General features: G+C 26.0%; 3 protein-coding genes across 3 annotated transcripts; all 3 read left to right on the top strand.

The window, feature by feature from the left end:
* Positions 1 to 540: 540 nt before the first annotated feature.
* LOC138941514 (chymotrypsin-1-like) lies at positions 541 to 2698 on the top strand. The gene is made up of 5 exons (XM_070311263.1): positions 541 to 611; positions 873 to 1023; positions 1659 to 1914; positions 2127 to 2264; positions 2448 to 2698. The coding sequence occupies exons 1-5, from the start codon at positions 560 to 562 to the stop codon at positions 2589 to 2591; spliced, it is 741 nt and encodes a 246-aa protein (XP_070167364.1). The 5' UTR covers positions 541 to 559; the 3' UTR covers positions 2592 to 2698.
* A 1134-nt stretch (positions 2699 to 3832) lies between these two features.
* On the top strand, positions 3833 to 6039 carry LOC138941601 (chymotrypsin-1-like). The gene is made up of 6 exons (XM_070311430.1): positions 3833 to 3881; positions 4439 to 4589; positions 4864 to 5128; positions 5290 to 5427; positions 5651 to 5810; positions 6029 to 6039. The coding sequence occupies exons 1-6, from the start codon at positions 3833 to 3835 to the stop codon at positions 6037 to 6039; spliced, it is 774 nt and encodes a 257-aa protein (XP_070167531.1).
* A 1915-nt stretch (positions 6040 to 7954) lies between these two features.
* On the top strand, positions 7955 to 11355 carry LOC138941513 (chymotrypsin-2-like). Its single transcript, XM_070311262.1, has 5 exons — positions 7955 to 8007; positions 8309 to 8468; positions 9048 to 9309; positions 10458 to 10589; positions 11026 to 11355. The coding sequence occupies exons 1-5, from the start codon at positions 7956 to 7958 to the stop codon at positions 11170 to 11172; spliced, it is 753 nt and encodes a 250-aa protein (XP_070167363.1). The 5' UTR covers position 7955; the 3' UTR covers positions 11173 to 11355.
* Positions 11356 to 11454: the final 99 nt, after the last annotated feature.

Here is an 11454-nt window from a genome sequence, read left to right on the forward strand (position 1 = left end):
CTTATTTATTTATTTACTTATTTACTTACATATTTATTAACTTATTTATTTTATTTATTTTTCTGTTGATGAATAAAATTTTATTTCTTAGTTATTTCTTCGTTATTTGTTATTTATCAAATTTATCATTTGACTTAACTCTGTTCACGTTATAATGTTAAAACTGTAATGAATTGTAGAACACGACATTATCTCTCTATTGATGTTATCATAAAATGCAATTTTCCAGATATAATAATCGATAAATGAACTGTATGCCTGTGTATTCTTTAGATAACGAACGTAATTTCCAATTTGAAAAAAAAAATGATAATAATGATAAATGTAAATTTAATTAAAGCTCTCTAACATCTTTATCTCAATTTATATAGGTTTAAAGTATATGAATTATAAATAACAATATTGAGTACATTTTGTCATATGCGATATCGTGATGAGGTAAGTTGAGAAATGTCATAAACACGTGATTCGCATATCTTTGCTACGTACTCTAGGAACATATATAAACCTATGAAATGCATCTTCGTTTCAGCTAGTATCAATAAATCTGTAATCAAAGATGCATGCATTCGTTTGTCTTCTATTCGTCGCTCTGGCATACGCCGTACAAGGTATATTAATCCATAAATAATTATTGAAAATTAATGCGATTAATAGAATTATTACTAACAGTTAGAAAAGGAAAATTCGATTTTAAATTTATCAATAAATCTGATTTTGCCAAACATGTGCATGTATAATTTCTAGATATTGTTAACATATATGATAACATTAACTTGATCTTATTATTAAAAGTGTACATGCGTATAGTAATGTGAATACTATATGTTTTTCGTGATATTAAAATCTAATTAATTTATTTTTGTCAAAAGGAGCCCCATCTCCTCGTATCGTCGGAGGCAAGGATGCTCCTGTCGGCAAATATCCATATCAAATATCATTGAGATTTCTCGATTCACACACATGCGGTGGTTCTATCCTAAATACTCGTACTATTCTCACTGCAGCACATTGTGTCGAAGGGTATTTGAATATACTATTTATTGCTGAAATATAATTTTTCAATTAACTTCTTAATATGTCAAATATATTTGGGACATACGAAATAATGAACTATTAGATACAAAATCGTTTTGGTATAAAAAAGTTGTAATTCTTTTAAATCATTCTGGTTTTGATAAAAATTATAGAAATAAATTGAAAATGTTTTTAATGAACCTAAAAATAATTACGCAAAATAAATATATATAAAAAATACGCTATTTTAAATTATTTAAAATAAAATAATTATATTATATATGATTATAATAAAAGTAATGAGAGAGATTCTAGAATTATTGCATCTGGAGAATTATTATAATATGTAATACCTATTTTATATGAATAAGACATATTTTATATATATATATATATATATATATATATATATATATATATATATTGATTTTTTCTATATATACATCTGACGTATTTTAGTCTTTTTCTATATATACTGAACGATATTGTATTTCTTTTGATACATTATTTCGATACTAACAATTTAATGTTAATTACAATTTCTATTAAATTCCTTTTATTAATAAAACTTAATATTAGTTAATATTAATAATATTGTTCAATTTTGATTATCATAGATTTATACTTTTTCTCATTGTTAGAACGGAATCTTTATTAAGTTATTTATCGGTCCACGCCGGCACAAATTATTTGAACCAAACAGGAGATATGTATAAAGTAGCGAATTTTACTATTCATGAAAATTATAACAGAACACTGCTCATTAATGACATCGCTCTAGTTCATCTTGCAAAGCCTATCAAATACAGTAAAGTAGTGCAGCCTATAAAGCTTTCAACAACTGATATAAGTCTTGAAGGCAAGCCTTGTACGTTATCCGGGTGGGGAACTACTAAGGTAATATTGAACTCGTAGGATATTTTCAAAAAGACTTGCTATATGCATATATATATAACGGAAAAAAAAGTCAATATTTTTAAAAGATATAAAAGAAAAAAAATTTTTTTCGCATACAACAAGTTACGAGATAAAATTATTATCATAAATTGTTCGTTATTTTTCTTTTTCAATATTGATCTTGACAAATAACAATGCATTTATTCTTTTAGCTGGGTGGCAATCCCCCGAACAGTTTGCAAGAAATTAATTTAATAATTTATCCTCAACAACTATGTAAGTCCGTACACTCGAATGTGATAAATAGCCATATTTGTACATTTACTAAAGCAGGACAAGGAGCGTGCCATGTAAGTCGTTATATCGTTGACATAAAAAAATGACAATACATATATCTTTTTACAAAAAAAAAACAATTTTAATATTAAATCTCTTATCAAATGAATGCTTATTTTAATAATAATAATTTATCACAATTTATAATAATAAACAATTGCAATATTTATGTCTCATTAATTGGAACATCATTCCAGGGTGATTCCGGTAGTCCTTTAGTAGCTAATGGAAGTCAAGTTGGAATTGTTTCTTTCGGTCGACCTTGCGCAGTTGGATATCCAGATGTATACACGAGAGTGAGCAGTTTTACCTCTTGGATTATTGAGAAGATGAAGCTATAGGAAATTATTTAATTTGTTTATTAAGATGCCAATCCATTTATGTATATGATTCATAGTTCAATTAAAATATAATTTGTGTGAATTATTTTTGAAAAAATGTATTACATTTTGTCACCTATCAAATAAATTATCAATGTAAATTATACACAAAAAGTAATTAATAAATCTATCGAAACGTCTTTATGTCTTTTGTATAATGAAAACAATGTTTTTATTTACAGTGATCATTGCTTCTTTATTCACAATTTATTTCGTATTATTATTGTAAAAGTCAAAATTTATAAATCTATATAATATTACAATATATAGAAGCGTATCTAATTGTAAGATGAATTTGACATGAAAATTCCTCTAAAATATAAGTAAAAATAACAAATAACAGTATTAAATAATTTGTTTATTAATTGATTTTATTTTTTATTAATTGATTTCCAAAGCATATTTTTAAATAATAAACAAATCGCATGTTGATTGCAGTTTCCGATTTTTTATTTATATTGACCGTTATTAGCTATTTAATTTAATTAATTTTGTTCAACACTGAAAAAAGTCCAGTTTGGAACTGAAACACGTCTGCGCTTTCTATTTTATAATTTAATTTTTATTCGTATAACTCATGATATATTAATTTGTTTGAAATATCTTTTTAATTTATTAAATTTTGTTGCGTGTTTTTGTTTCGAATTTGACTTTATTTTAGACGTACATCCGCTAATTGTTTCTTGAGTCCTTTCTAATTATTTGTTTATTATTTCTGAAGCTCCTTTATTATTTTTCAATATTTATATGACGCTGGTCGATTCTGAAAAATTATTTTTATTCTAAAACAGTTCTCGTGTAGAGTATTGGGGATATTCTGGCATTTTTTAAAGAGTTCTAATCACGAAGGAGACTAGAACGTAGAGAATAAGAAGTTCGTTTTATAATTTTTAATAAAATTTAAAATTTTTTATATAAATTTTAGAGTAGAACGCATTAAGTTACAGAAAAATTATTTTACTGTTACTTAAATTATATAAATAAAATTTTTACCTCCATAGTTTCAATTAATAACATTGATCAGTTATCAAAATCATGTGATTGGATTTGGTTTAATCAAATTTATCTGATCCTTGCGTATTGATAACATGATATATGTATGTATTTTTATATGACACTTATATAACATCACTCACAATTAGGTATAAATATATATAAAGTAGCGCGCGTTTTATCTTCAAGAGTAGCTTGTTTATTTCGCAATGTATTCATTCTTTAGTCTCTTGATTATTACTGCTGTAGTCGGACATGGTAAGTGAAAACAGACGTCATAAAATATTTTTATATTCGATAAAATATATATAATGAATATTAATTAAATAAATCGGGGAAGAAGGATGAGCCAGATTTCAACGTTACAAAAATATATGTGTAATGTATGAATTTATAATCTCTCATAGCGATGTGTAAAACGTAAGAGAGATATACGTTTTTGTATATTTTTGAGCATCGAAAATGTATTTTATTAAAATCAGACTAGTACTAATTCTGCAACCTACAATCTTTAAAACTAGTACTAACAGATCCTTATTCCCTTCTTTTTAGTACGGTAAAGTTTTTTTTAATATAAATTACTATTGGGAAAAAAATATATATATATATATTCCTAATTGTGTAAAAAAGATGTACCAATTTGCGCGTGATATATGTATTATATTTGCAAAATAAATTATATATATATATATATTTTTCCCAATAGTAATTTATATTAAAAAAAACTTTACCGTACTAAAAATATTTTTAAAGTTAATATTTTAAATTCAAGTGCATATTTTTGTAATACTTACCATTGCTTTTTATTTGAATAGAATCGCCAGGCACTTATATCGTTAACGGAACAGACGCTGTACTCGGCGGGCATCCTTACATGGTATCTCTGAGATTGAACAATAATCATTTTTGCGGTGGATCTATTATTTCTAAACATCACATTCTCACCGCAGCTCATTGCATTACGACGTAAGTATCACGTTCTTGCTTCACACAAAAAAAACAAAAAAATTTTTTTAATCTATCGATATTTAATATTTGGCTGTTCTGATACTTGAATGGATTTTTGCATATCTTTATTTTCCGATATCTGAATATTTTAATTTTCTACTGTTTCTTGACTTCTTTACTTTTAATATCTATTACAATATTATAATCTATTGAATTTGTTTATTCAAGCAACTGTATATCTATAATTTAATTAATTCATATATATACATATATATATATATATATAATTTAGGTTTTCTACTAATTCTGAACTTCTCAAAGACGTAACAGTTCATGCTGGTACGAATTTCTTAACGAACGCTGGTGATGTCTACAATGTTAAGAAAGTCATTATCCATTCTGATTACAATCCTTATTTACTCCATAATGATATCGGCTTACTTCATCTGAAAACAGACATAGTATTCAAAAATGTGGTGCAATCGATTCCTGTCGCAATCAATGATTTCGTTCGAGTTGGCGAATCCTGCTTATTGGTCGGATGGGGAACACTCGAGGTAAGAAACGATGAATTAAATAAACATTATCATAAAAGGAATAATCAATCACTCATATTTTTCTTTATATTTTATATCAATTTACATGTATATCTTTCATCGTTTATCATTAGATGATAATCTTTTTCATCCACATTTTATACTTCTTCTATTAATTTTAGTTCTCAGGTAAAGTTCCAAACAAACTTCAAAAACTCGATTTGAAAGTTTACTCACAAACAACCTGCAAAAGTCATTTCAAGAATATACTGGATAGTCACATTTGCGCATTTTCAAAATATGGTCAGGGGGCATGTCATGTAAGTATTTATCATTAATTTTGATTAAACAAATAGTTAATTTATTCTTTATCTAATAGTTCTATAAGGCTCTAAAACTCAATTAATTCAAGGCACTCAATTACAATTAAAGTTAATTGTAATTTAACTAGTCTACTCTATTTCTTTTAATTCTTTGTCTTGACAGAGCTTAAAATTTTTACCACGATTTTCTTCAATTTTATAATAGTGTTGTCACTTTTAGGGTGATTCCGGTAGTCCACTCATTGCCCATGGTACTCAGATCGGTATTACCTCATTTGCTAAACCATGTGCAGTTGGTGCTCCGGATGTATATACAAGAGTATCCGCTTTTAAAGATTGGCTCGAAAAGAATACCGCGATGACAAACAACCTTGTCTCTTGTATGACACTTGTCTATTGTCTTATACATATATATTTATATAATGTATATATAATTTAAGACGTTTAAAAGTATAGTACATTAAATTTATTCTAAAATGACATAGATTTTTAATATTACGAGAAAGATTTAAAAGTATTATCCGCAAAATATCTTTATTAACACAATTTTTCCAAATATTTTATTGTTAATCGGTTAATAATTGTAAATCAAATTTAGCGCCATCTTAAGAATACAAATTAATCAAATATTTTAACATATACATATATTTTATTGGCTAGTAATTTATAATAATAGGCTAGTAATCCATAAAACTAATAACCTAAATTTAAAGATATTTGTTAATTTATTTTTTTTCTTGTTATTAACAAACAAGCAATTATTTAATAATAAATGCAATTGTTTGAGTTTATATCTCATACAGAACCATTGTGAAAACGACGCATTTACTGCAAACATAACATGAAAATGGGACAACGAATTTATATGAATTGATATTGTATATATTGACTTACAAGGAAACCTCGCGAACCCCAAAAAATTCTGATTTTGATGAAACTTTACTCTACATATATGGAGTTGATTTCGGTTAATTTCGCGAGGTTCTCTTTTAGTAATAAATGAATTTTGTAATGGACTTTTAATTTACAATTTGATAATAAAGACATAAGATATGAAAAATGACAGCGTCCGAGAGAAGATTATTGCGAGAAGAATTTATTCACTACCTATATATGTGTAAAGTTTCATCATAAGAACATATCTATATATTTAACCACATTCATACAATTATTAAAAATAATTTTTTTCATAATTTATTTTTGCATCTCTATAAGAAAAAATATCTGTTCCGTTATAATATTATCAAATAAAGGTATATTCATTCCGAATATATTTATAATTCTTTAAACTTATTAAAACTTACTATAATTCTTTATATTGTAATTCTAGCGTCAATTAAAAATTTTTCTATTTATTCATATATAAATAATCTTTTCTGTGTATAAATAATCTTATTCAAAGATCTCTGAAAAATTTTTGTTATAATTATTTTTTCAAAATTTTGTTAATTCGATTAAATAGAAGTGTTTTTACTATGAAACTTTTGTATAAAACATTTTTTGATATACACAATTAATTTTTGAGATATAACGAGAAAATCAAAAAATCGCTCTATATGATGGGTGATTTCATCCTTCAGAATCGTTTTTAGGCAGCAACTGAAAATTTTTAAATTCATCTATTTACCACTCCTTCTCCCATTACATGTATGTAAAATTTCATCAAAATCAAAATTTCCAGGTTTGCGAGATTCTCTTTTAGTGTATACTTTATCATATCATATTTTATATGAAATGGCATTATCTCTCAAACTTGTTTATTTCCTAAAATATTTTCAATGATAAGAATATATCATTTTATATCAGCATGTCTTTTGCGAAAAGAGATAATTTAACTTTTATCTAAATGTCATACGCGTGATTTAGCGATGACGAATTAAATTAAGAATGCGTGCTTTAATCAATTATATTGTGAAACCAATTTATACTAACATATTTATATAAATATAAAATAATCGTAGAAATAATAGGCACAATCGCATGTTAAAACAATAGAAAAAGTATTATAGTTATAATATTGAAACTTTATGCTGATTAATGTTTTAATATTATCTGTTAGGGAAAGTAAATTTCGAGAAAACAAAATATATGATTATTTGCTATACGAATCTACATATATAAGATATATAAGATAAGTATTAAAGAGAAATATATAAGATAAATATTAAAAATATCTGTATATTATAAAAATATATAGAAGTGCGTGAATGGAGTTTTATAATTCATATTTACAAATTAACCGCTATATGTATTATTGCAAAATTCAATTGAAAATTATATGATATATTATTATCCGATTGCCAAAAACTGACGTTTGCTTCTAATTATTTATACAATGATTGTATAGATGGCAACATTTTAAATACTCGACCATTCGCGCACATATATTTTATATTGTATCTTATCTCGATAAGCGTAACTTAAATATAGATACGTGTCAACTAATTATTTCAATCGATATCGTAGGATACTTATATAAAATTGAAGATAATATGTTCAAATGTGCCAGATTGTATTTTATCGCTATGAATGCTCTCGCTGGACTTATAGTCTCGTGCCTAGCGTTTAACGCCTACGGTAAGTCTGTTTACGTAAAATCCTATTGAAGAAGAAAAATAATTCGGGATTTTAATGCATTGCACAAAAATCGTTATCGTAACAATAATGCTTATTTATATGTTAATATCGCATAATATGTCATCTTTTTATCGCGCACATGAAACATTTCGAATGAATTGTAAAAAAATATATCATCTCTCTATTATCTATCTATCTGTATATTGAATGTACTTCTTATATCTTTTAATTTGCAGTTTTACATTCAAAATTATTTATATCGCAATAATTATTCGACAGATTATTTATTTATGATCAATAGGTTTGCCGAGTTCGCAGATTGTCGACGGCAGGGATGCTCTGGATGGTTTATATCCTTATCAGGCATCATTGAGAGATTCATTAAACGATAATAGATATTTTTGTAGCGGGGCCATCATCAGTGAGCACTATGTCATTACCACCGCGCAATGTCTTACTAAGTATGTATATTTTTTCTTTCGAGATTTTAATTTCTTAATATTCAATTGCCCAATCTTTATTCAAATAACGAAATAAGAATCGTGAACAAAATTAATGTAATTTAATAATACCGTTTATCCGTTCAATGAGTATAGCGAGAATTGATAACTCAGCGTTACGAAACGCTATATTTGTAAAAATGCACGTGAATGGAATTCTACTCGTGTACTTTGTCATTGTATTATCAATATGATGATTATCTAAAAATGCAATGGTAACCGAAGATAATGCTTTTCAAGTTGTCAGACAAAAAATCGCGATAGAACAGTCCTCGTGTATTCAATTCTGCAAAAATGATTGTTAATTGCCCAATTTTACATAATAAAAATCAGCGAAATAAATTTTATTTAATTTAAAAATCTTGTGTCTGAGGAATGAGAAGTGCAAAAACTTTAAGAAATATTTGTGTGGCAATAATTTTTGCCACCTCTCAGAGACGCAGCCTATTTACTTTATACGCAATTAATACCGTTCTAGCTTTAAACACATTTGTATTGTTCAAATTAGAAACATGGAAATAATTATTATCTATATTTCAGGAGAATCAATAATCCATTTAATATTAATGTCGCCGTTGGAAGCAATTACCTTGATAAACCCTATGCGTTACATAAAGTAGCAGACGTCATAGTACATGCTGGATACAATAAATTGTCAAATCTTAATAATATTGGTTTAATCTATATACCGGAAGCTATTTCGTTTAATCATTCAGAAAATGTCCAGCCGATTACTCTGCCAAATGCCGATCGAAATTATGAGGATTATCCTCTTTTAATTACTGGCTGGGGAAGACTCTGGGTAAAAAACATAAAATACATTATGTGAAATCTAAATAGTATTCACGGCCGCTTTGACGAATACAGTTTTAATCTTGAGAATTTTTAAGAACAATATAATTTCTTTATCATTCTGATTTCAAAACACCATTTATTTATTCTAAATAGAATTCAAGAAATGAATTTTTTTTCTTTTTTAATAAGAATTAGAAATTCAAGGTTTATTTATAATTTACTTCAGAATATATCAGATCTTAAATATAAAGAAAAGAATTTATTTTCTATCGTTTTTTATTTCTACGACTATTTTCTATTTTAATAAATTGGTAAATTAATTAAAAAGCATAAATGTATAGTATATTAGCTATTATTTTCAAAAATAGCATGTAATGATAATAATCAAATAATAAAAATAAAAAAAAGAAACAATTTTAAGATAATAAATTTTTATTTTATAATTCAATTTTTATTTATGTAACTCAAGATCTTTTAACTTATATGTAATGTCCTTTATTCTTTAATTTATTAAATTTTGTCTCGCGGTTTTTGTATTTTAAATTTGACTATATGTTATACGGACATCTGTTTTCTAATTGTCATTTAGAAAATATTTTATGTACTATTGTCAAAATAAAAAATTACAAATTATGAGATATAAATTATAAAACAATTAAATGGGAAAACTGGCAAATAAAAGCCAAGACGCGAAGTGCGACAACTTATTATATATTAATAATAAATGTGTATTAAAAATATATGTTTTGGGCCGTTTTTTGATCCATTCTTCAACATGGATGTAAACATATAAAGATTACATTAAAATATTAAAACTTGACATATAATACATAACGTTTGTTGTTGCAGTCAAATTTTAAAATTCTAATATACTCTTTATATATTCATATTTATGCTGATGATGGATCGAGAAACGGTTCGAAAAGTACATTTTTTTAAAATACACATTATTACTCAAATATAACAATAATAATTTCGCGCACTAATACACGTATCTGGGCTCTTATTTGCCAGTTTTCTCACTTAATTGTTAGTACTCTAAGTCTATTGCTGTTATTATTAAATTATAAAAGCAATGTTCTATAAGAATCATAATAAAATAGCTTACATTTTGTAAAATCATATCTTAGCTAAATTGAAAACAATTCTTTTTAGAACGGCGGTCCAATCCCCAATCATTTGCAAGAGATTATAGTGAAAGGATGTCCTGAAAAGACATACAGTAGAAATTTCAACGACATTAAGAAGCTATGTGCTTATGGAATGCAAAGTGAAGGGATATGCTACGTAAGTAATCGTATAAAATAGATAATACGTGTTTGTGCGTGCGCATGCGTGTATGTATATGTGTGTGTGTGTGTGTGTGTGTGTGAGAGAGATGAAACGTTTTTGTTATTTGTTACAACATTGAAATTTAGAATAATTTAAAAATAACATAATTACACTCACATACTATCATTGATTTAATCTATGAATTGATATCAAAAAATAAAAATCGAAATTCTTGCTATTTAAATATTATTTCTCAAAACTCGTCGCTTCTAATAAGTGTAATTATTCTTTTTTGTGAAAGTAGTTTTTAAATTCTCTCTCTCTCATATAGAAAAAAAATTTACAGTATATTGCATAGATTATTGATTACTGAATATAAGAAAATTAATGTAATAATATACATTCTTGAATTTCAATTTACATTGGTATATTAAATACATTCTCTCGATAGGGCGATGCCGGCAGTCCAGTCGTTGCCGATGGTGTTTTGATTGGTCTCGTATCCTACAATTATGCTTCGTGTGGTTCGGATTTAATCGTATCTACCAGAGTATTTTACTATAAAACGTGGATTGACTATCATACAAAGAGATCTTGATTCACAAACGACGATATCGTATTGAAATTATATTTTCTAATAAAATAATATTCTTCAATTTTTGATAATATTGTATATTTGCGCATACATTCAGTTTTATAGATAGGTGTATGAATTTTTTGTAAAGAAATTACAACTGACTCACGTAGATTAATCATTGATGAATATATATACAAAATGATAAATATGTTCCTAACAAAAATTATATTGTTAATTGGGTGATAATTATACAACAGGTTTGCTACAATAGGAACAAATCAAATATACACAATGTTCACTTAA

The sequence above is a fragment of the Polyergus mexicanus genome, unplaced genomic scaffold, assembly GCF_030449975.1.
Source record: "Polyergus mexicanus isolate NDT 795.1 unplaced genomic scaffold, iyPolMexi1.0 SCAF_19, whole genome shotgun sequence".
Taxonomy (NCBI): domain Eukaryota; kingdom Metazoa; phylum Arthropoda; class Insecta; order Hymenoptera; family Formicidae; genus Polyergus; species Polyergus mexicanus.

What these genes read in the sequence shown, in the direction of transcription:
- LOC138941514 (XM_070311263.1), top strand. Translation starts at nt 560, where the DNA reads ATGCATGCATTCGTTTGTCTTCTATTCGTCGCTCTGGCATACGCCGTA. An exon ending in GCAGCACATTGTGTCGAAGG is followed by an intron (nt 1,024 to 1,658) that starts GTATTTGAATAT and finishes TCTCATTGTTAG; the next exon opens with AACGGAATCTTTATTAAGTT. An exon ending in CAGGACAAGGAGCGTGCCAT is followed by an intron (nt 2,265 to 2,447) that starts GTAAGTCGTTAT and finishes ACATCATTCCAG; the next exon opens with GGTGATTCCGGTAGTCCTTT.
- LOC138941601 (XM_070311430.1), top strand. Translation starts at nt 3,833, where the DNA reads ATGTATTCATTCTTTAGTCTCTTGATTATTACTGCTGTAGTCGGACAT. An exon ending in TACTGCTGTAGTCGGACATG is followed by an intron (nt 3,882 to 4,438) that starts GTAAGTGAAAAC and finishes TTATTTGAATAG; the next exon opens with AATCGCCAGGCACTTATATC. An exon ending in GCAGCTCATTGCATTACGAC is followed by an intron (nt 4,590 to 4,863) that starts GTAAGTATCACG and finishes TATATAATTTAG; the next exon opens with GTTTTCTACTAATTCTGAAC.
- LOC138941513 (XM_070311262.1), top strand. Translation starts at nt 7,956, where the DNA reads ATGAATGCTCTCGCTGGACTTATAGTCTCGTGCCTAGCGTTTAACGCC. An exon ending in ACCGCGCAATGTCTTACTAA is followed by an intron (nt 8,469 to 9,047) that starts GTATGTATATTT and finishes TCTATATTTCAG; the next exon opens with GAGAATCAATAATCCATTTA. An exon ending in AAAGTGAAGGGATATGCTAC is followed by an intron (nt 10,590 to 11,025) that starts GTAAGTAATCGT and finishes TTCTCTCGATAG; the next exon opens with GGCGATGCCGGCAGTCCAGT.